Source organism: Corticium candelabrum, chromosome 13 (genome assembly GCF_963422355.1).
Source record: "Corticium candelabrum chromosome 13, ooCorCand1.1, whole genome shotgun sequence".
NCBI lineage: Eukaryota > Metazoa > Porifera > Homoscleromorpha > Homosclerophorida > Plakinidae > Corticium > Corticium candelabrum.
Window position 1 is genome coordinate 5,153,906 of NC_085097.1, and position 25,000 is coordinate 5,178,905.

General features: G+C 45.1%; 5 protein-coding genes across 6 annotated transcripts in view; 4 read left to right on the top strand and 1 right to left on the bottom strand.

Moving 5' to 3' along the window:
* Window positions 1-4,796: 4,796 nt before the first annotated feature.
* LOC134189137 (52 kDa repressor of the inhibitor of the protein kinase-like) lies at window positions 4,797-5,253 on the bottom strand. Its single transcript, XM_062657374.1, has one exon. It carries the CDS (start codon window positions 5,226-5,228, stop codon window positions 4,842-4,844), a length of 387 nt encoding a protein of 128 aa, XP_062513358.1. The 5' UTR covers window positions 5,229-5,253; the 3' UTR covers window positions 4,797-4,841.
* Window positions 5,254-6,406: 1,153 nt separating this feature from the next.
* LOC134188558 (von Willebrand factor-like) lies at window positions 6,407-8,858 on the top strand. The gene is made up of 7 exons (XM_062656724.1): window positions 6,407-6,417; window positions 6,943-7,172; window positions 7,309-7,431; window positions 7,506-7,592; window positions 7,650-7,868; window positions 8,184-8,313; window positions 8,801-8,858. The coding sequence occupies exons 1-7, from the start codon at window positions 6,407-6,409 to the stop codon at window positions 8,856-8,858; spliced, it is 858 nt and encodes a 285-aa protein (XP_062512708.1).
* A 586-nt stretch (window positions 8,859-9,444) lies between these two features.
* LOC134188559 (uncharacterized protein K02A2.6-like) lies at window positions 9,445-10,167 on the top strand. Its single transcript, XM_062656725.1, has one exon. The coding sequence runs from the start codon at window positions 9,445-9,447 to the stop codon at window positions 10,165-10,167; it is 723 nt and encodes a 240-aa protein (XP_062512709.1).
* A 4,147-nt stretch (window positions 10,168-14,314) lies between these two features.
* LOC134188560 (equistatin-like) lies at window positions 14,315-15,140 on the top strand. The gene is made up of 5 exons (XM_062656726.1): window positions 14,315-14,339; window positions 14,412-14,531; window positions 14,609-14,692; window positions 14,934-15,056; window positions 15,130-15,140. Exons 1-5 carry the CDS (start codon window positions 14,321-14,323, stop codon window positions 15,138-15,140), a joined length of 357 nt encoding a protein of 118 aa, XP_062512710.1. The 5' UTR covers window positions 14,315-14,320.
* LOC134189109 (von Willebrand factor-like) overlaps window positions 15,129-25,000 on the top strand; it is a 13,235-nt gene continuing 3,363 nt past the window's right edge. Inside the window, exons 1-3 of one of the 2 annotated variants that reach the window (XM_062657342.1) lie at window positions 15,129-15,215; window positions 17,006-17,317; window positions 17,387-17,689. In XM_062657342.1, the coding sequence (XP_062513326.1) occupies window positions 17,164-17,317; window positions 17,387-17,689 (457 nt within the window). In that variant the 5' untranslated portion in view covers window positions 15,129-15,215; window positions 17,006-17,163. Of the gene's footprint in view, window positions 15,216-15,939; window positions 16,176-17,005; window positions 17,318-17,386; window positions 17,690-25,000 lie in introns of those variants that run through there. The other variant, XM_062657341.1, reaches the window with a different exon arrangement.

Sequence of the window (25,000 nt, forward strand, 5' to 3'; positions counted from 1 at the left end):
TGTTGAATCCCTACCTTTACCACAGGCAATGGCTGTCCTGGTCTCCACATGACAGTTTTATATTCCTGTATCACTGCTTCTAGTCGCTCTCACCTTTCGATGACCAGTTGCACTTGCGTCAGACTCCGCCCGGTTGCCTCTGCTATGATTCTGTACTTACCCGCCATGTGTCTTATTGTGTAGCTCCGAGAACTAACATGCCTTGCTAACGGCACCTGTTTGCCGCTCCCGCCTTAGCTCTGACATCACAGCTTGATACATGGCACCTATGTTAGCTACCTATATACATATAGTATGCGTACAGTTGTTCGCCGCTCATAGTTGCCTGTCTTCCGAGCCGCTCCACAGGCCGTCCGGAAACCTGCCGTTCCCGGCTCATGCAACGCCTTCACCACCAGTGACTGCACTGCCGGCCACGTGGCCGCCACACAACAGCCACTTTTCAGTAACTTAACCACACCGACACTAACGCACGCAACCACATAACCTGACAGTTTTGAACACTCTCCCATGCAAGCTATACACGTCCTAGGCGCTTGCTAAACGTACGACTGGCAAATTACTCTCGGCGCACATGCAGTATCTGACTACGTCGTGCATACGGCTACATGAGCAAAAAGACGCCCCGACTGATGAAGCGTTGAGAATTCCACTACCTTCTGCAGTTGCATTGGTCTCAGAGACGGGTGGCCGGGAAGCCTGTGCAACTTCGCGACTGCCTTTCTCGCCCTATCGGTCATCAGCTCCTGTAGCTGATTGGACAGCACGTGCCCACCCTAAAAGTCATCTGAGGCTGCAGCGTGTTGTTGCTCTGCCATCGAAAAAACCGACACGGAAGCTGCTTACTTGTGCATAAATCGCGGTAATCTATGCACCTTGCGCGTAGACACTTGGCGCCAACAGTGTACGCCTTCTTGCACGTGCAGCGGTCGCGCCGAATAAGTGAATTCAACTACGTTTAACCGTTCCGTTAAACTCCATTTTGAGCATCAGTGTAATCATGAGTTTAGGCAGTTTCCAAATGTCTATGGCAACACACAATATTGTCAGCACTCTCGATCTAGGTAGGGTATTTAAGTGGGGTCTTGACCCTCAACTGGGCGCCCACCAACTCGACAAGTAAGTTCCAGAGAGGCCTAGAGGTACATGTTTCATGTAATTTATATCAATGTGGAAAATAACGGGAGGACATAGGACAATGTCCATGTTCAACCAAATGTGTTGTTTGTCCGACCAAAAACTGCACCAGTGTTGGAACATGAACATCCACCAGTCCACGCATATAAATGATAGTCATTAGTGTAAACCTTGTCTCTAGCATGTCCAGTGGTGTAACTGTTAATTTCATAAACTCAGGTGCCTCCTAGCATGCTTTATCCAGAGAAAACCTCAGCTGCCTCTAGCGCCATTTCTCCCTTGGAAGTTGGTTAAAACAAAAATTACATGCAAAATGGCTGCAGTGGGGGAGGCACTTAATTAGGACATGTAACACCATCAAAATGCCCTACCTAGGCTCAGTCTGTCCGAGCCAAAATTATTTTAGTAACTGGTTTATCGATTATTGATTGCCTGCGCTATGAGCACGCCCGATAGATATCAATGACCACCAGGAAAGCACTGATCCTTATTGCCAACGGTTCCTACGCCAGATCACAGAAACTCCCCATCGACGGAAACAAATCTACTCTCACATGCTGTAGAAATAGCCAAATAGACAGTGAAAAAGAATCAACAGACTCGTTTTATTATATTGCCGTCGCTACCCGGAATTGAACGCAGGCCACCATGGACAGAAAACCAGAACTCTAACCACTAAGCTATAGTGACTTAATTATGTGTTGTTATGCCCCTCCAGGATGGGCAAGTAGTGTCTTTACCCCATCTGGCCGCCCACCAACCCGGCAGGTGAGCCCAGCAGCGTACATGTTTCTGCGTAGTCCACACGGCGATCAATGACTAGCCAATTCGATATAGATTGCAGGCATTACGGTGACCGCAAACTCGTAAACAGCACGCCTAGTGGATATCAATGACTGCCAGAAAAGCGCTGAGCGTCATCATCAACGGACCGTTCGCCAGACCACAGAAACTGTCCAACGACTGAAACGAGTCATAGTCTCTTGGACAAAGCTAGAGATCGAAACATGAAAAAAAGACAGACAAGTTTCATAATTTACTGTCGTCACTGGGGTTTGAGCCCCCAAACCATTATGTCGTGCTCAACCAGATCAGTCTGGTTTGTAAAGTCTATTACAAGTACCGGAAGCAAACCCTGCTTCAGAAGTACTTAGACCATCACGGCTGTCTAGAAAGAAGACATGACTTTACGAAGGATCCGAGTAGATCCCAGAAGCACTGTTTTTGTAAGTGCTGCAGGTTGTGATGACCTGGAATGATGTCCAGCCACCAGTGCAATACCTGCGTCCACTGTGCCCAAAGCTCCCAAGACCACCGGAACCACCAGTGCTCGACAATGCCACATGCGGCTTATCTCCACTCGCAAGTCGTTGTACTTCGCCAACTTCTCAGTATGTTTCTTGCCAATGTTGTCATCAGCAGGACAGCTGATATCAGTAAGAAGACAAGTGTTTGTCTTCTTATTTCTGATACAGATGTCTGGACGATTGGCTTTGATCTTCTTGGCAGTGGGGATGGTGGTATCCCACATCATAGTAATGTCATCCGTCTCCACAAGCCTATCAGGATGATACCGTTACCCCAAAATGGCGACGAACATCCCAGTGAATGATGGAGACCACCTGATTGTGTCGATCAGAATAGTCCATCGGTGCCAGAGCACTACAGCCTGCCACAATGTGGTCGACTGTTTCCAGGCCTACACTGCACATGCGGCAAGTAGGACTGACATCACGATCTAGAATCTTGTGCTCATAGTACCGAGTCCGACGAGCTTGGTCTTGAGCAGCAACAACTAGTCCCTCAGTTGCAGCAGGAAGATTCGCTGCCTTTAGCCATCCGTAGGTTCCTTTCATGTCCGGATGGCTATTAGTATGTGTCTTTATGCCCCTCCATAATGGGCAAGTGGGGTCTTTACACCCATCTGGGCGCCCGCCAACCCGGCAGGTGAGCCCAGCAGGGTGCATGTTTTTGTGTAGTCAACACGGCGATCAATGACTAGCCAATTCGATATAGATTGCAGACATTACGGTGACTACGAACTCCATACAGCACGTCTAGTGGATATCAGTGACCAACAGGAAAGCACTGTCGTCATCGTCAACGGACTGTTCGCCAGATCACAAAAACTCTCCAACGACTGAAACGAGTCATAGTCTCATGGATAAAGCTAGAGAAACATGAGAAAGAAAGACAGACAATTTTCATAATTTACTGTCGTCACTAGGGTTTGAACCCCAAATTTCCATAATTAATGGGCAAGTGTGGTCTTTACCCCTATCTGGGCGCCTATACTAACGCGGCAGGTGAGCCTAGCAGGGTACATGGAGTGCATCCCTAGGGTGCGTGGAGCCAGATTAATTAATTTGATAAAAATGCACTTAAAATCTTGCAAATGTAAACGTGACTAACTCTAGGTAGTAAAATTAACAGATCGGTATTCTGTATTAGCGTATACTAAGAGTATCTTGTAGGTATACGATTTCGCAGCTAGGTGCTTGTACAATTTCATGTTCTCTAAAAATCGCAAACGTATGATATCATTCGTAGATTGAAAGTTGTTGTCAGAGTTCACTTGTGGTTGAAAGACTAGAATAGAAATCATTTGCGTTGGGCGCGTCATATATAGACACTAGAGAACGAAGTGATAATGATGCGTTGGGCGGGGAAAATTGACTCCTCTACAAATCACGCGATTTTAGTCGCAGTTGAACGTATTAAAACTGAAAAAGACGTTGATTGGTGTGTTATTGAACGTGTCTCATCTTGTACGTGCCGTTTCTAGCGAGGACTCGGTGGATTTGCAACGACACTGTTGAGGTGCCTGGGGTGGCTGTTGTGTATTTGCTGCTTTTTAGACAGACTCGGCTGCTTGACACAGGCAATCACTCCAACAAAAGGTTAGCTAGTCAGTATACTGTTGTAGATTGGACTTCTTAGTTTCTTGTAATGTTGCCTTCAGTTAGTATTTGGTCTACTCTTTCGCACTTTTAAGGTGACAGGGACAGTTTGCTAAGGAGCGTCGCGTGAGCGCAAAAAGGGGTGGGGCTGACTCTTTGCTGAGACTTCGGCTCCGGTCTTTGATATTGAAAAAAGGAAACGCCCTCGAAAAGTGGTGGGGCTTCAGCCCCTTCTAGCCCCTATTACGCGACGCCCCTGGAACTTTGCCGTACCTGTAGTCTAACGTCGTCTGGGTTCTTTCGACCCTGGCGTTCGATTCATCAACGTCCGCTTCTTGCCATAGGCGATCTGTTAGCGCATAGTGTTTGTTTACAAGTATAGATTTAGGTCTACTAAATAATGTCATCCACTAACCAAAGTGCAAATATGACTAGTGTGTAGACTCGTGCCCAGTCCTCAGGGGCGGATCCAGGATCTGAGGAGAGGGGGTGCACGGACATGAAACGCTAGACCACACCCATTTCAGGGAAGTAGTATAAGGTGAAAGTAGACTTTGCAACCAAAAATGACGGTAGATCTGTTGTCTCGATGTTGACTGCAACCATCAAAGACAAGCAGTCCACTATGGGGGCGAGTCAAACAGCTCAAGCGCGGATACAGGAGTTAAACGGGGGCCCGGGGTACACAGAGTCAAAAGAGAATTTCTTCAGGACGGTACGAAAATTGCAGTATAACGTGAAGCAAGTAGTTGTAATATATTCAAGGCAGATCTCTCACATAACTATTTAACAAACAAACCATTGCTAACAAAACTCGGACAGCTGAAGCCGCCGTGGGTTTCGCTTTGCAAATTCTTCCACGACGGCTTCAGCATCACACGGGATATCCCGGTGAACATGGAGCAGCGTTAGGCCATTCAAGCGTGACTCTCCCATGCCGCTACGCATGCAAGTTTTCAAAAACCGCAGACGGCTAATGGAACGTTCGCACTCCGCACTTGTTACCGAGAGTGTGCATGCTATCTTTAACAGCTGCCCAACATTTGGAAAGAAGTCCTTGTCGATTTGGTTGAGAACCTTCGAGGGTGTATCTTTATCTGCTGCAAACTGTACCGACCCGCTCCATTTCACTGTCCAGCTGTGAAGCTCCGTATCCAGAGCAGCTGCGGCTGGTAAATCATCGCCATACATCTTGACCAAGTCGGGAATATCTGCTGAAGACAAGATGTTGTCGCTCACTGCCAAGGATGGTGGCAAAAGACGCGTGATTTGAGAAACAACAGCTGAAGAACTTTCGCTAAACCGGTAACCCATTTCATTGATGAGATGGTCCAGCATTGGGATGGTCAGCTGTTTCCGGTAGTAATCGGATGCAGAAGATGCAGGCACATTGCCGCGGTGCTGTTGACGTCCAGTCGTTCTTGGCAAGCTCTCTTCTACATTAACCTTACCGGCTACTTCCAAAGCCTTTTGATAGACTCGTGAATGGATTGTAGTGACATTCACCCTGGCACTGTGAAGTGTGGAAGTGACAAACCTTATTTCCTGGTATGCCTTCACTATGTCAACATAACGGCCCTGCAACTTGACACTCAGGGCTTTAGTGTACGCTAAAACATCCTTTGTCAGTATTAAAGTGAAGATGAACGGAAATCTTGTTAAAGCCAGAAAGAATGACTGTGCATCAGCTCTGGTTTCTCTGTTCCACTCCACCGAATCTTTGATCTCTTCCAAACAGAAAATCAATGGCTGTAAGAGATCTGCGAAGACCTCAAAGGCCTGGTGCCTTTCCACCCATCTAGTTTTGCAAAGTGACTTTATTCTTTTGCGATGCTCACCATCCAAAACCGTTGTCAGTCAAACACGAGATGGACACGTGATCGATAATCTTCGCATTAGCTCGTACTCTGTACCCAGACGCAATTCTTCGTGCACCCACATATTTCTGCTACGTGAGTGCGCCGCAAGAAAATGGGTATGGAACTTCGTGGCTATCTAGACCTTCCTCAAGACTGGCGGAGGGGGGTGCACGTGCACCCGGTGCACCCTCCCTATATCCGCCCCTGGTCCTAGCTCCTCCGCGCTATATATTTATAGATGGATGATGATGACATATTCATAACTCTGTTTAGCTATTATTGAGGCAATCCGGATATAGAGCTAGCATTGTTTTATATTAAATTAAGTTGATTTAGTTAACAACTTTTTAGTTAATTAGTTGATGATATTAGTTACCGTGTTGTTGACACTTATTTCTTCAAATAGTGGCTGCGGCCTCTATTTTTAACACGGTTACGGAACTGCGGCCTCTATACAAGGACGGCTTGTATTCGAGGGTGACCTCTATTTTTAAGTCTCTAAATCACACCATGACACGTTGGTACTTGAATGTCACATTACTTTCTGTTGGACACTTTTGTAGGTGCCACGCACGGCAGGTTTAGCTGTAAATGCCACAACTATTATAGACAAGTGCACGTAATAGTATGAGATTGACGCGGAAGCATCAAAGCATGTGATATGGGCGTGGCCAGTAACTTTGCCGACTAGTGTGGCCTAAATTCGAGGGCGGCATCTATTTTCAACAATTGTCTTTAGCTGCGACTTCTAAACAAAGACGGCTTCTATTCGAGGGCGGCCACTATTCAAAGAAATACAGTACTTACATCTTATACTTATACCTTAGATTTATACATTCTATATTGATGGAAAATATAGTCAATATTGATTGACATATACAGTCAACATTGATTAGTGTGAAGTGGTGTGTGTGTGTGTGTGTGTGTGTGTGTGTGTGTGTGTGTGTGTGTGTGGGTGTGTGTGTGTGTGTGTGGGTGTGTGTGTGTGCTAATTGCATTAGCTTTGAATTTTCCAATAATGAATGTAAGATTTGATTGGTTTGTAGTATTTGTCTTGAAGGCCATGTTGCATGTACAGAGAAGGCATGTCCAGTGTTACCTTCGCTGTTGTGTCTAAATGGCAAAGAGTACAGAGAGTGTGGCACCGCGTGCCCACAGACCTGTCAAAAAGGGCCGTTGATTTGCACTCTTCAGTGTGTACGTGGCTGCTTTTGTCCACGTGCTCTTGTAGAACACGATGGTCAATGCATCAAGCCAAGCAAGTGTCCACGACAAGGTACTTGCAGTTTGTGTGTGTGTGTGTGTGTGTGTGTGTGTGTGTGTGTGTGTGTGTGTGTGTGTGTGTGTGTGTGTGTGCGCGCGCGCGCGCGAGCGTGTGCGCACGTGTCCATCATAACCAATCACGGTTCTAGAGACATCCTGCGATCAGTTGAGGAACAATCAGACAACTACATGTCGTGGACTCATCGGTTGCTTTGTCACTTCTTGTGAACCCGATGGCTCATTCAGTAGTCAACAGTGTCATCCATCAACTGGTACAGATATTCTCAACTATTGTGTGACCATTTGGCCATATGCATATAGTGAATGTGTTGATGTTTTGTCAAAGGTTACTGCTGGTGTGTGGATGATTCTGGTAACAAATTGGAAGGTACAGATACCGCTCCATATCTTGTCTCAACACTGGATTGCATGAGTATGTTCACTTTATGTTAGCATGTTTGAATTGCAGCAGATTTGTTCTATCTTGTAGAACCAGTTGTTGCTGTACAAACACCAACAAAAGCCACACCAACTCCTAGTCCATCTGTTTGTCCCATGAATAAAACGTTTGGTTGTGGATCAGCTTGCCCGCTTACTTGCTCTTATCCAAGTGTGAGGACGTGCACGAAAGAATGTGTTTTCGACTGCAATTGTCCACGCGGTTTTTTGGATGCTGGCGATGTATGTGTCACTGAAAATAGTTGCCCAGGTATTGGAGTGTATGTGTAAGGTTGCAGTGGTGATACTGTGGATTGTACTTGCTAGAACTTTAGATAGGCATGTTACACACACACACACACACACACACACACACACACACACACACACACACACACACACACACACACACACACACACACACACACACACACACACACACACACACACTGAACTTTTTATTTATACTGTTGAGGTCTTCCCAGTGGATGTGAGCTTGTCAAGGGAAAGAAAGAATTGATCTACTTTAATGGATGTCGCAGTGTGCGGAGAGTTTTTGTTTCCAAGTGCATGGGACGGTGCACAGGTGAAGGTTCAAGAGCACGGTGTCGCGCTACGGATGGATTGAAGCAGCAAATGGTGGCATTTCGGTGTAAGCCTAAAGAGAAAGGAGGCAAAAAGTATACGACCACTATGCCAATTGCTGTGGCTGAAAGGTGCAGTTGCTCTGTGGTGTAAGAGTGGATCGAAGGCTGATGATAAAAATGAACTTGCGGTAACATTTTGTCTTTCAATTGCTTGTCTGTACTGTGTGTGTGACTGTAGGCTGCATTGTAGTTTGAATGGTAGAGAAATATTATAACCAGACCCAATGGTATGGCAACAACTTGCAAGCACACAGCGACTTGACCTATAATCTCATGTCACATTTTTTACATTGACTTTAAAATTGCTGTAAGTTTTCCTAGAAAGGCATACAAATGTGCCTCACTCCAGTGGATTTCTACTTTGTCTCAACTAAAGTATGAACGGAATTAACAAACGAATGGTGCATCACCTTCCTGTATGTTCACAAATGCAGGTCACAAGTGTCTGGTCTTGAAGCTCTTCAATTATTTGTAGAGTGAGGCCTTTTTAGCAGTATGAATCCATTTGTCCAGAGACTGGCAATGTGCACACTATTTTTGGAGCGTGTTCACACAGGTGTACCTTAGCCTCAAAGTTTCAGACGGTCTGGAACTTCGAGGCTAAGCTGGCCTAATCATGTTTGGTGTTAGTGCACTAACGCCTCTCATTCACACTGGTCCTAATCATGATTAGTGTAACGCCATTCTAACGCCGTAAAAAGTAGTATTACAACCGCATTAGTGGCCTTAGTGGTTGCACGTGACTTTGGCACGTGAGGTAGTCTAGGAGAAGAGCATGCCGTCGATGTTTCTGATGTGCTGTTGTATGTTTAAACGTACAAACGCAGCAACAACATGGCGACAAAACAATGGATTTGTTAAGATAATTAATCATGCACGAGAGGGATGGCTATCTCACCCACAGTCAGAGGACCTCCGGGCATACTGGCAAGTCAGAGGAGAGTTGGCACCGTTGGACCCAGAGTCTAGCTGTGTTTTGCGTAAAGCAAGAGTGATAGTCCCAGGAGCATTGCGGGAACGAGGTCTGGAATTAGCCCATGAAGGCCATTTGGGTATTGTGCGTACAAAGCAATGATGTAGAGATTTTGTGTGGTGGCCGGCTTTGGATCGACAGGTTGAACAGTTTGTGAGAAACTGCGAACCATGGATCGTAGGTGGAAAGTCATGCCGTCCTAGAGTAGCTCCCATTCAACCGACACCATGGCCAAGGGATCGTGGCTCGAGCTTCAGGTTGATATCTTCGGTGAATTAGTTATACAACCACGAGATCATCGATTTCTTATAGTTGTGCATGATCTTTATTCAAAATGGCCGGAAATTCGCTCAACCGCTCAGGTACGAGCATCGGATGTTATTTCCTTCATGGAGGATCTATTTGTCAGATGGGGTTTGCTGGTTTCCATCACTACAGATAATGGACCCCAATTCAGATCTCACGAGTTCAAGCAATGGTTGAAGGGTCACGGCGTTCGACACGTTACCATTCCCCTGTATCATCCACAGGGTAATGCGGGTGTGGAGAGGCTTAACCAGGTGATTAAGCAAGTCTTAAAGGCACAGCTGGCAGGAGAGAAATCTATGGTCGACGCACTGAGGTATATACTATTTCATTACAGAACGACACCTCACTCTGTCACAGGGAAATCTCCAGCGGAGCAGATGGTAGGACGTAAGTTACGACAACCGTTGTCACAGCTACTACCGCCATACTGGAAAGAGGACTCAGGAGCAGAGTCGACCAACAGACAAATAAGAAATAAAGAACAAGCACGGAAGGTGGAGCAGCGTCAACAACAAACGAAGCAGTATAAGGATCATAGGCGGAGAGCTCAACCCTCTCACTTTCAGCCTGGTACCTGGGTTCGGGTAAAGCGACCAGTCCAAGGACACAAACTGAGGGGCATCTTGTCAATGCCACTTTAGGTGCTGAGAAGAGTAGGTTCTGATACGTACTTGCTGAGCGATGGGGAAAAGTGGCATGTAAACCGACTTGTCAACGCAGAGCAGAGAGGGTATGACAAAGGGCGTGCGGATGGGTTGCCAGAATGGCAATATTTTGGAGGCAGCAGCTTTCGAGGGAAGAGACTACTGATCAGGATGACATCAGACATCCACGCCAAGTAGAAAATGATACACGTGAGGCTACCAGTGGTGTTAGGAAGTCTCATAGAGTCAGGTCTCAGCCACGTTGGTTAGAGGACTATGATACATCAACCTCAACCTGAGGAGGAAAGAAAATGTTGTGCCGGTGTTACATAAACGGACATATGATAGAGATACGGGGAACAGAGGATACGGAAACTTGATGTTGATCTAGAGCTAGACACGTGTACGTAGTCGGTCTGAGTTGTAAATATACAGTAATAAGCACCCTGCCGACCAATCCCAGCCGCCGTAATCGTCCGAAAATAGTCCTGCCCGCCCGTGCCATGGCATACTCGCCAATCGCTACCAGACCTGGACCAGCCGTCCCGTCAAAAAAGGGGACCGTTTGCTGATCGTGCGCGAGCCAACCTGACTAGTGCCGGCCCTGTGCCAACCTGGACCAGTCGTCCCACCACAGAATGGGACAGCCTGCTGATCGTGCGTGAGCCAACCCCGACTACCGCTGGCCCTGCGTCGACCATACGCGGATGGTTTCATAATAGCCACCAGCATAGTCGCTCTCACCTTTCGCTGACCAGTTGCACCTCAGTCAGGCTCCGCCCGGTCACCTCTCTGCTCTGCTTCTGTACTTATCCGCCATGTGTCTTATTTTGTAGCTCCAAGGACTGACATGCCTTGCTAACGGCACCTGTTTGCCGCTCCCGCCTCAGCTCTGACATCACAGCTTATTACATGACACCTATGTTAGCTACCTATATACATATAGTATACGTACAATCGTCCGCCACTCATAGTTGCCTGTCTTCCGAGCCGCTGCACAGGCCATCCGGAAACCTGCGTTCCCAGATCATGCAACGCCTTCACCACCAGTGACTGCACTGCCGGCCACGTGGCCGCCACACAACAGCCACTTTTTCAGTAACTTACCACGCCGACACAAACGCACGCACCCACCTTAGCTGACAGTTTTGAACACTCTCCCATGCAAGCTATATACGTCCTAGGCGCTGGCTAAACGTTCGACTGACAAATTACTCTCGGCGCACATGCAGTACCTGACTACGTCGTGCACACAGCTACATAAACAAAAACACGCCCCGACTGATGACGCGTTGAGTAGACCACTACTTTCTGCAGTTGCGTTGGTCTCAGAGACGGACGGCCGGGAAGCCCGTGCAAACTACGCGACCGCCTTTCTCGCTCTAAAGCCGAGTTTACAATAAAGACGCAAAGCCTTACGTGTTTGCGTTTACGTCTTGCGTCTTTGCGTCTTGCGTCTCCTTGCACCTTTTTTCTGTTCACATTAAAACTGCGTTTACATTAGACGCGTTTGAGTCTTGCGTCTTCTGGTTAACGCGCTGACCTTTTGTGACTCTCAACAACATAATTTAACGCACGCTACAGATTATTGAGAAGCTGTTTTGCTGATTGCAACCTCGATTTTGGCGCTTGCGTTGTGTCTTAAACAACAATAGAGGAAGGGAGAATGGGTCGCTCCAGTTGCTGCCAAAAGGCTCCAGCAAGGAGCCTATCACAATTTGATAGAGGAAATGCGTCTCCGCGATGTAAAATACAATGATACAAACGAACGCTCTCAATTAGACGTTCTTCTATTAAAAATACGGGACTATCATCACCCCACAAGTCAGGTTGATATAAAAAACGCGAGACGCAAGACGCAAGAATAGAAACCGAGTCTAGTTACTTGCGTCTCTTTACGTGTCCGCGTTTTACGTTCGGCGTTTTAATGTGAACAGACACATAAGGACGTAAGAAAACGCAAAGCACGTAAGGAGCACGTACCACCTCCGTAGGTCTTTAATGTAAGCCCAGCTTAACGGTCATCAGCTCCTGTAGCTGCTGATTGGACAGCACGTGCCCACCCTGGGAGTCATCTGAGACTGCAGCGTGTTGTTTCTCTGTCATCGAAGAAACCGACACGTAAGCTGCTTACTCGCGCGTAAACCGCGGTAAGCTATGCGCCTGCGTGTAGACACTTAGCGCCAGCCGTGTACGCCTTCTTGCATGTGCACCGGTCGCGCCGTCTAAGTGAATTCAACTACGTTTAACCGTTCCGTTAAACTCTATTTTGAGCATCAGTGTAATCATGAGTCTAGGCAGTTTCCAAATGTCTATGGCAACACACAGTATCGTCATCACTCTCGATCTAGGTAGGGCATTTAAGTGGGGTCTTGACCCTCAACTGGGCGCCCACCGACCCAGCAGATAAGTCCCAGAAAGGCCTAGACGTACATGTTTCCGTGTAATCCATGTCAGTGTGGAAAATAACGTGTTCTTTGTCCGACCAAAAACTGCACCAGTGTTGGGACATAAACATCCACCAGTAACACGCCTAGAAATGATAGTCATTAGTGTAAACCTTGTCTCTAGCATGTCCAATGGTGTAACTGTTAATTTTATAAACTTAGGTGGCTCCTAGCATGCTTTATCCAGAGAACCTCAGCTGCCTCTAGTGCCATATAGCCCTTGGAAGTTGGTTTTTATCAAAAATTACATGCAAAATGGCTGCAGTGGGAAGGCAATTAATTAGGACATGTAACACCATACAAAAATGCCCTACCTAGGCTCAATCTGTCCGAGCCAAAATTATTTTAGTAACTGGCTTATCGATTGCTGATTGCGTGCGCTACGAGCACGCCCGGTAGATATCAATGACTACCAGGAAAGCACTGATCCTCATTGCCAAAGGTTCCTACGCCAGATCACAGAAATTCCCCATCGACGGAAACAAGTCTACTCTCACATGCTGCAGACATTATATAACCAAATAGACTGTGAGAAAGAACCAACAGACTCGTTTCATTATATTGCTGTCGTCACCCGGGGATTGAACCCAGTCCATCATGGACAGAGAACCAGAACTCTAACCACTAGGCTATATGTGTCGTTATGCCCCTCCATGATGGGCAAGTGGGGTCTTTACCACCATCTGGGCTCCCACCAACCCGGCAGGTGAGCCCAGCAGGATACATGTTTCTGTGTAGTCCACACGGCGATCAAGGACTAGCCAATTTGATATAGATTGCAGGCATTACGGTGACCTCGAACTCGCAGAGCGCGCCTAGTGGATATCAATGACCAATAGGAAAGCGCTAAACGTCATCGTCAACGGACTAGGCCTTGCCCAATAATGCCAGCATTAAAAAACGTGAATTTTAGGAAGCAAAAGAATTCGGAGAATTTTATGTAATTATTTATGGGCGGGCTACAATTGCATATACGCATGCGCAAAATGAACGACACGGAAGACGTACTGGTCGCCGCGGCCGGCGCATCTGCAGTCAGTGCAGTGGCCGCATCATCTTCTGAAGAGAGCTGAAGAGAGAACTCCCTCAGTACTTGGCTCTTTCTGAAGGTGTGAAGGAAGTTGATGTACTGGATTGGTGGCATACACACCAGAGGGATCTTCCAGCATGGGCAGAAGCTTGCAAGAGTATTTTGCTTATTCAACCATCATCTGCTGCTGCAGAGAGGGCCTTTTGCATTCTCAGCAACTCTTTTGGTGAGCGGCAAGAATCTTCCTTGCAAGACTACTTAGAGTGTTCCCTAGAATGCTGTTGGACCTTCTCCTCGACCTAGTCCTGCTTGTCTGGGCAACAAAGTGTTTAACAATGTGGCACTGCGTGTCCACTAAGTTGTGCTGAACCAAATCCAGGAGTGTGTACTGATCTGTGTGTTTCTGGATGCTTCTGTTGAAGTGGCATGCTTTTGATTGACTTAGATGAATGCGTGTCACCAGATCAATGTCCCAATATGTCTTACAGAGAATTAAAATGTTATAATTTCAACATGCACGCGCGCGCGCACGCACACACACACACACACACACACACACATCCTTGTTAGACTATTGTATGTCAGTAACATATTTAGAGATTATATATATATATATATATATATATATATATATATATATATATATTATACATCTGTTGTAGGTGTCAGCTCAATGAAGCCCACTATACCAGGTAAACATTCTTGTGTGTACTATTTCATACACATGTATAAAACATAAAACGTATTTATTTCTTGTTTATCAGACACACCCTGTACAAGAAGAAGTGCTGAAATGTTAAAATGTGGTGATCTCATTGGTTGCTTTGTTACATTGTGTGAAAAGGATGGTTTGTTTGCTGCTCGACAGTGCAGCCCATCGACTGGTGAGAACATTTCATCTGCTTGTTCAACAATGAAAGAACAGTTACTATATTGTGTTTGTTTGTTTGTTTGTGTGTAGGGTACTGTTGGTACTTAAACGAAATTGACAAGAGGGAGGAAACAAATACGGCACTACCTCTTTCCAAGTCATTAGACTGTACAAGTAAGCACCAGTCATCCACATGGTCACACATTACTGGTATAATGCACTTTTACAATGAGACCTTAGTTATTTGTGTGTAGATGTGTGTGTGTGTGTGTGTGTGTGTGTGTGTGTGTGTGTGTGTGTGTGTGTGTGTGTGTGTGTGTGTGTGTGTGTCTGTCTGTCTGTCTGTGTGTGTGTCTGTGTGTGTGTGTGTGCACGCGCGCGTGCACGTGTCCATCATAACCAATCACTGTTCTAGAGACACCCTGCAATCAGTTGAGGAGCAGTCAGACAACTATGTGTCATGGACTCATTGGTTGCTTTGCCACTTCTTGTGAACCCGATGGCTCATTCAGTAGTCGTCAGTGTGATCCATCAACTGGTATAGTATAGACATGATCGACTATTGTGTGACCGTTTGTTTGTATAGTAAATGTGTTGACGTTTTGTTAAAGGTTACTGCTAGTGGGTGAATGATTCTGGTTACTAATTGGAAGGTACAGATATGGCTCCATCTTGTCTCAACTCTGAATTTGCACGAGTAAGTTCACTTACGTTTGCATGTTTGACTTTATTGCAGCAGGTTTATTCTATCTTGTTGTTGCTGTACCATGCATCACCAGCACAAGCTAAACCAACTCCTAGTTCATGTGTTTGCCCTATGAATGAAACGTTTGGTTGTGGATCAGCTTGCCCGCTTACTTGCTTGTATGCAAGGGGTTGGTGTGCATGAAACAATGTGTTTTCGACTGCAATTGTTCATGTGATTTGTTAGATGCTGGTGATGTATGTGTTACTGAAAACAGTTGGTTAGGTATTGGAGTGTGTGTGTGTGTGTGTGTGTGTGTGTGTGTGTGTGTGTGTGTGTGTGTGTGTGTGTGTGTGTGTGTGTGTGTGTGTGTGGTGTGGTGTGTAATGTTGCAGTGGTGACACTCTGGATTGTGCCTATGTGCTTAATGCCATATGGATTGCACGGAAACATGTACCTTTCTGGGACTCACCTGTCAGGTTGGTGGGCGCCCAGTTGAGGGTAAAGACCCCACTTACCCTAGGTGATGACGACATATATTTCTATCGCATCACCACAGTACTATAAGTAAAAACTGCTTCCGACACTTCTACCCTTTCTCGGAAGAGGCTGCAAGAGCCTAATCGAATGCGCCCTAGTTAACAGAAACGACAACTTAAGCCTGCCCATTTTCGTTCGTTTCATCCGGTTGTCACTTGAATAGCACTCATTGGCACGGAAAGACGAAGGTGCAGCTGACAAGTTGGGCAGGGCCAACAATCTGTGCACTACTTTTAGTAACGTTGGAAGCTTGCTACGGACACGGTTTCTAAGTTGTGTGAAAGTGTTCTATTCTGTTTTGTGCATCGCTATATTCAATTGATCGATGTACTATGACAACATACACGTCTCTTCGATGGCTTCTAGTCTTCGTCTGGTTGCAATTCTGTGCAAACAGACTCGTTTGTGTTGTGAGAGCGACTACTTCATCAGGTTAGTCCATTTCTATAGTTCTGTTCTTTCAGAATTCTGTAGAAGGATGGTGATTGTCTTGTCGGCACCGGTCGTATTACAAGATGCATGGTTTCTAGCTGTTTGACACTTCTGAGGCGCTAGAGATGTTCTCAATGTAATTATTGACTTTGCTCTCTCAGTCATCATCTAGGAAACCATTTCGTCAATTCTGCGTGCATGCATGGAGGGATTGCGTGTGGAGGTGCAGAATGGGTAGTTTGTATTTGTTGCCATTTTAGACAGCAAGCGCATGGAACTGTGATGTGTTAATTGCTTGTGTCTCTGATATTACGTAATCAGATCTGCTTTCTGAGTATGACGCAACTGCATACCCAGGCAGGTGAGCTACGACCAGAAGAATTTAGCCACGGGGACGAAATACATCCGGATCCCTCTAGCATAGGTCCATCATCAGCCCGAGAAAGAAGGCTGCATGAAATCCATTCTCATTCAACGAATCATGGTTACTAGATAAGACGAGTAATCATATACATATATAGAGTATATACAATAAACAAAAAGGTCGGGATATCTTTAGTGGTTCTACTATCCCAACCTGCACCTATACAATGACTTGTAGTGAACTTAGCAATACCCAATGTATGCACGTAGAATAACTGATACTGCTACCATAACCTTAATTAACGCAGCCCAATAACATCAAATAGAATCATTTGTAAATGTGAGGTATTAATGAAAGTTTACTTTATTTTCTATACATGAAACATTGAAACGTGCATGCAGTTGTTTGGTTCGACTTTGTTGGTATAGTTTTTGTGCGATTTGTAACTTTTGTTGCATTGTTCCAGGAGTTAACTCTCAGATTTGCCAAGCTCCAAAAGTCACTCGTACAACTACGACTAAAATATATCTTTCACTGAAGTGTCCTTTAGGAAATGCAACTGCATGTCACATTACGGAGTACTGGATATATTTCTGGCGTCTACATTTTGTTCCGGAAGCTGGGATGAGGAAAACAAGTGCTAGTACATTTGTGTTTATTCACTTGCATCCACACACACTTTATCAATTCCGAGTAAATGCAACCTATAATCATCAGAACTGTGCAAAGAAACCTCTTGCCTTAGGTCCAGCAGTACGTGTGAGGACACAGGCTTTTGGTAAGAAGCTGCACATCATTGCTCAATGTACATTTAGTTAAGATGAAATTGGTGTTCTATATTTTATAGTACCTAATCCACCGAATACCATTAACGTCATGGCACTGGGTTCAAACTCTCTTCAAATTGGATGGGATTCGGTTCAGTACAGATACGGAACTGTTGGCTACCTAGTCTACTACAATATAACGCGGCATAGATATGAATCCAAATCAGCCAAATCTACTAATGTCTTGCTTACTGGCCTCACACCGTCCACCAAATATGAGGTAAAAGTTGCAGTCGTTGTCAGACCGTGGGGTGCAAATAATGGCTCAGAAGATGTGACAAGTACCACAAATAGGACAAAGTTAATTGTCACTCTTCATGCAAGTAACATATTTTAATGTTATTATTTATATATTGCTGTTGCATGCATAGTCTATTTTTTAGAACCTGTGGGGTTATAGCCCACGGCTTCGCCTTGGGCGATAACCTCGCCCCTCCCACTGGTAAAAGCCATATCGCATGCTAATCATATGATAACCTATACATATACATACATACATACATACATACATACATACATACATACATACATATATACATATATATATATATATATATATATATATATATACACACACACACACACACACACACACACACACACACACACACACACACACACACACACATATGGATGATAACATGTTCATAACTCTGCTTACCTATTATTGAGGCAATCCAGATTTAGAGCTACTATACTGTAGCATTGGTTTATATTAAATTAAAGTTAATTAAGTTAATGACTTTTAGTTAATTAGTTGATGGTATTAGATACTGTGTTGTTGACACTTATAGGTATACCGTATTTCTTCAAATAGTGGCCACCGCGGCTTCTATTTTTAACAAGGTTTATGGAAATGTGGCCTCTAAACGAGGGCGGCTTGTATTCAAGGGCGTCCTCTATTTTAAGTCTACTTCACACCGTGACATGTTGGTACATGAACCTCACATTATACTTTCTGTTGGACACTTTTGAAGGTGCCAACTGCAGTAAATGCCACAGCTATTATAGACGAGTGCGCATAATGGGATGAGATTGATGTGGAAGCATCAAGAGTATCTGATGTGGGCGTGGCTAGTAACTTTGGCTATTAGTGTGGCCTCAATTCGAGGACTATTTTCAACAAGTCTCTTCAGCTGCGACTTCTACACGAGGACGGCCATTATTCGAAGAAATACGGTACTTACATTGTACACATCTTATACTTATATCTTAGATTTATACAATCCATATTAATTGCTATATACAGTCAATATTGATTAGTGTGAAGTGTTTCTGTGTGTGTGTGTGTGTGTGCGTGTGTGTGTGTGTGTGTGTGTGTGTGTGTGTGTGTGTGTGTGTGTGTGTGTGTATGGCACACGGAATGTGACTTTATTAGGTTAGTCACATATATAGGATGTAAAACACATATATAGAGCGTAAAACACATATATAGGGCATAAAACACATATATCTATAGGGTGCAAACACACACATATCTAGGGTGTAAAACACACATATATATCTAGGGTGTAACACACACATAGAAATATATAGGGTGCAAAACACACATAGAAATATATAGGGTGCAAAACACACACACACACACACACACACACACACACACACACACACACACACACACACACACACACACACACACACACACACACACACACACACAGGGTGTAAAATGCACATATTATTATATGTATATAGAGGTTGTAAAACACACATATAAGGTGTACAACTCACACATATATAGGGTGTAAAACACAGTGTGGTCGAAAGACTCTCTGATCTCAGTAAGTGTAGTGTACGTGAGATGTAAGATGAGATGACAGGTGAATAAACATCCGTGCCAACAGGCACACCACACCCACATGCATGGGCTATGCTAGGCGTATCTAGACAACTGAAGCTGAGAATCCAATTGAATTTACAATGTGAGAATGGTTGGCATGTTTTGCTGTTAGAGATCATCCATATTCCCGCTCTTCTAGAAAACACTTTGAGTTTTATATCTCTGGCCAAGGACATGGGCAGAATCATTACGCGACGAATACCGTTTTATGACATTTTCTGGCAGTATTGAGCTATAGAATTAGCTAAGAATACTTCAATCATGCAGTACCGATATAAGTCTAGACAGCATAAGCAGTTAGAGATGTTTAGACATTCATTCTTTGCCTATAAGTTAGCGATAGGATGAATCTGACTGAGGAATTCGTTGTCAAATTGATCAATCTAAATTTGGTTCCTCTGGTCCAGTCTAGTGCTTGCTGTCTGTAAAGCATACATGCATGTTGCAATGTATCTACACACTAATTAGCTAGAAGCAACAGCAAGAACAGTACACTCGATCGCTAGGATACAGTACTCTACACTTTTTGAATTCTCAGCTAGTACTATATTTACAAAAACTAGAGGTATGAGGAATAATTCTATGGAATCAATAGTTAGACTACACTTTAATAATAATAAATTATTTGTCTTATCGCTAACTTTTAGGCAAACAATGAATGTCTAAATATCTCTAACTGCTTATGTTGTCTAGATTTAAATCGGTACTGCATGATTGAAGTCTTCTTAGCTAATATTGTCTGATCCTATAGCTCAATACTGACAGAAAATGTCGTAAAACGGTATTCGTCACGTAATGACTCCACCCATGTCCTCGGCTCTAGAGATCTAAAACTCAGTGTTTTCTAGAAGAGCGGGAATACGGATGGTCTCTAACAGCAAAACATGCCAACCATTCTCAGGTTGTAAATTCAATTTAATTCTCAGCTTGAGTTGTCTAGCTATGCCTAGCGTAGGCCATGCATGTGGGTGTGGTGTGCCTGTTGACAATCACGAACGGATGTTTATTCACCTGTCATCTCATCTTAAATCTCACGTACTGAGATCAGAGAGTCTTTCAACCACTGTAATAACTCAGCTGTTAGGACAAAGAAAGGCTACTTCACGCTACCTTACACCAGAGCACCACGTGACCGGAAGGCCCCTGTCAATGCAGTACCACTATACTACAATCCCCTTTCCTTAGCTAATGCTAACATCAACCGCTACAGCTAACAGATCTTATGATTATCTATTGATTACTTGTTCTTACAAATCTAGTCTGTCCGGAGGCTTTCGACGTCTAACTGGATAACAACTCTCTTTCGCTCCGGTAGTGAGGTCTGAATGTGACCTTGTCGTCTCTTGTGTTTGGAATGGAATCCCGGGTCCGGTTACCTCCACCGGTTCTGGTTCCACCGTTGTGGTTGAATAGCTTTGTGGCTTTGTTACTTGAGTGTCGGTTGGACCTGGGTGTTCTTGTGTCTCTATAACCTCCTCGCTACTTGCAGCGGTTTGGTGGTGTGTCACTGGCGTTTCATTGTGTGGGAATGCTGTGGTGGTGGTAGTTCCATAGTGATTTCGCAGCTGGTCCATGTGTCTGTGCCACACTTCACCCGTGACTTGAACGTCATAAGACACTGGGCCCTTTTGCCTAACCACTGTTCCTGGTAACCACCCTGGCCCATGTCTGTAGTTTTCACGAACAGCCAGTCTCCCATGTTAAAGCTCACCTGCAGTACTCGCTGATCATGGTTCCATTTTTGCTGCGCTTGCTTCTGCTGTACGGTCGCACCCAGACTAGGGCTAAGAAGGTCTATTCTCAATTTTAGTCGCCTTCCCATGAGTGCTTCTGCAGGAGATATGCCCGTAGTAGAGTGTGGTGTCTTCCGGTAGTACTGTAGTAAAAATGTTGTCACTCTTTCACTGATGGTTCTTTGGGTGATTTTCGCCAGCCCTTGTTTAACAGACTGCATTGCCCTTTCTGCCAGCTCGTTTGTTGCTGTGTGGTAAGGTGCGGAGTGTACGTGCCTTATTCCTCTACTCTGTAAGAAGTTGCTGAATTCACCACTTGTGAAAACAGTACCATTGTCTGATACAATTGTGTCTGGCAAGCCGTGGGTTGCAAATGACCATCTCAGTCTTTCTATTGTAGCTGCTGTAGTTGCTGTTTTCATGGGGCACACGTCTAACCATTTGGAGTGTGCATAAACGATGATAAGAAACATGTATCCCTGGTAAGGGCCTGCATAATCTAGATGAAGACGTGACCATGGTTGTGGTGGCCAAGTCCACGGATGAAGTGGGGCTTTTGGAGGATTGTGACAATGTTGTTGGCATTCATAACAAGTCTGGACTAAATTCTCTATGTTTCAGTCCATGTTAGGCCACCACACATGTGCTCTTGATAATGCTTTCATCTTCGAAACTCCGGGATGACCATAGTGGAGTGCTTCCAGTACTACTTTTCTTCCTGGGGGTGGGACCACTACCTTCGCTCCCCAGAGGACACATTCTTAGTGTACCGACAGTTCGTATCGGCGCCTTGCATAAGGTTCTAGCTCTTTTTCCCAACTTCCAGGCCAGCCATTGAGTATGAATTTGTAAACCTGTGATAAAACAGGATCTCTACGCGTCCATTTTGCAATGTCTACTGAGGTCATTGGTGATATGTCCAAGGTCTCCATCAGTCAGATAGTGTCTTCAGGAATCGGCACTTGCTTTGGCTTGTCTGGAAGTCTGCTCAATGCATGCGCATTGCTGTGACGTGTTCCAGGTTTGAAATGAATTCTGTAATCGTACGAGGCCAACTTCAAAGCCCACTATTGAATTCTCGCTGCCGCTTGTGTTGGCGTTGCTTTTTGTTCATTGAACAACGTTATCAACGGTTTGTGATCTGTGACCAACTGAAAGTACGCCCATATAAATACGTATGGAATTGGGTTACCCCAAACATGCAAGCCAAGCCTTTCTTCTCAATCTGACTGTAGCCTTTTTCGGCTTGATTCAGGGAACGCGATGCAAATGCCACTGTATTTTGGCTCCATCCTCGATAACGTGTGACAGTACTGCCTTAATTCCATACTTTGATGCGTCACAGGACAGGACCAGTGGATGTTTAGGGTCAAAATGTACCAACACCTGCGTCGATAATAAGAGTTCCTTGGACTTCTGAAACGACTTCTCTTCCGTTTTTGTCCATCGCCACTTGCTGTCCTTGCGCAAAAGCTGGTGCAATGGTTCTAGTACTGTTGACAATCCTTTTATAAACCTACCATAATAGGTGAGAAGGCCCAGATATGCCTTCAGTTCCATGACATTTGTTGGTCTTGGTGCTGCTCAAATAGCTTTCACTTTCTTGCCTGTTGGGTGTAGCTCGGCCGCATCCAGTCTATGTCCCAAATACTCTACTGATTGAGTCATCAGCGAGCATTTCTTTTGCTGTAGCCTGAAGCCTGCTTGCTTGAGGCGTACCAAAACTTGCTCCAGAATGGCCAGATGTTTCGTCTCTGTCCTTCCGCCAATGAGTATGTCATCTAGGTGTACCCCACATGCGGGATATCCTGTAATACATTCTCCATTGTTCTTTGAAATATTCCCGGCGCTGAGGTTACTCCAAGGGTAATCGTGTGTACTGAAACAAGCCATTGTGTGTGTTCACAATTACTAGTCTTCTCAATTTTTCATCTAGTACTAACTACTGATATGCCTGCAACGTATCGAGGGTTGAGAACACTGTGCAAGCCGTCATTTTGTTAAGAATGTTCTCAATCCTGGGTATAGGGTACCTTTCCACCTTCACAGCGCGGTTAACTGTTAGTTTATAATCGCGACATAATCTAACAGTTTCTTTATATTTCTTCAGGACAGCCACTACGGGTACTGCCCAGTCAGCATGCGTCACGGGTTCAATAATCCCTTGTTCCTGCAACCGATGAGGTTCAGCTTCTACCTTGTCCCTCAATGTAAATGGACTGTTTTTGCTGTGCAGTATCTAGGACACTCCTTGGTGTCCATCAGTATTTTTACTTGATGGCCTGTGTACGTCCCCAGCTCTTCCGTGAAGACCTCTTCATGTCTCTTCAATACTTCCTCGAGAGACTTGTGGTACTCCACCTTGCAAATAACTCTCCAATCAAGGCATATTTCTTTGAGCCAATCTTGTCCCAGTAGTGAGGGACCCGACCCACTGACAACTACCAACGACAGTTTCTTGGATTGGTCTTCATATTGCACTTGCACCATTTTGCTTCCCTTCACACAGATTTGCTGCCCTGTATATGTCCTAAAATAATTTCACATGGGTTGGTGTTAGACTTTCATTGATGTTGGGCTACAATTTTCTGCAGGTGTCCTTCGACATGATGGTGATGGAAGCACCTGTATCGATTTCCATCTCAACACCTACCCCATTGATGTGCACTCAACCAGTCATTGGCGTTTTCCCTTTCTGGGTGGTGGTATTTATGCGATACACTTCATCATCCCTGTCTTCCTCACTCTGGGTATCCTCCTGTTCCATGGTCATAGCCTTTGTTTCTCTCTTGTCCGATCTGCTAGCTGCTTGTGTTATGTTGCTCTTACAAACCCTTGCCATGTGACCAGTCTTCTGACACTTGAAGCAAGTTACTGCTTTGAACCAACATTCAGATGGGTGATGACCCCTTGTCCACATCGAAAACAACTGCCGCACGCTCACTTCCCATTGCATACCTTCTTGACATCAACCTTGTGTGTTGATAACGTCTCCTGAGTGTCACCTAGCCCAGATGTAGACGGCACCTGCAGCTCCGCAGTATCCGTTGCCGCCCTCTCATAGCTCACTGCTATTTGTACCGCTTTCTCGTACATAAGGTTTTCTTCCGTTAGCAATTTCTTCTGAGTGCTGGCGCTGCGCAAACCACAAACAAAACGGTCACGTAACATCTCTTGTAAACAATCCTCTGGAAATCGACACGCGATTGCCAGATGACTGACTGCTGCAGCAAACTGTGTCACTGTTTCACCCTCTCTCTGCTTCCTTGAATGAAAACGGAATCTCTCTGAGATCACCAATTGCTTCGGTTTCAAATGGCGAAGGAGACTCCCCTTCAACTCCTTGAAGCTCTTCTCTTTTGGTTTCGATGGGGCGACCAGATCCTTGAGCAGCGTATATGTCTCTGCGCCAATCGATGAGATAAGTATACCTTTCTGTTTTGCACTTTGCTCCTCTGTGGGTTTGTCCTTCAAGGGAACGTCTTTGGCGGCAAAAAACTGTTTAAGCCTGTCTGTGTAATCCTTGAAGTCAGAACCTGCAACATACTGTTCTATGCTGCCAAAACGTGCCATCCTCGTCGCCAATTGTGATAACTCAGGACAGAGAAAGGCTACTTTGCACTACTTTACAATCAGAGCACCTCATGACCGGAAGTCCTGTATATCACTATATTACAACCACCCTGTGTGTTTTACACCCTGTGTGTGTGTGTGTGCACGTGCGTGTGTAGGCATGTGTGTGTGTGTGTGTGGTGTATGTGTGTGTGTGTGTGTGCACGTGTGTGTGTAGGCATGTGTGTGTGTGTGTGGTGTGTGTGTGTGTGTGTGTATGTGTGTGTGTGTGTGTGTGGTGTGTGTGTGTGTGTGTGTGTGTGTAGGCATGTGTGTATGTGTGTGTGTGTGTGTGTGTGTGTGTGTGTGTGTGTGTGTAGGCGTGTGTGTGTGTGTGTGTGTGTGTGTGTGTGTGTGTGTGTGTGTGTGTGTGTGTGTGTGTGTGTGTGTGTGTGTGTGTGTGTGTGTGTGTGTGTGTGTGTGTGTGTGTGTGTGTGTGTAGGCAT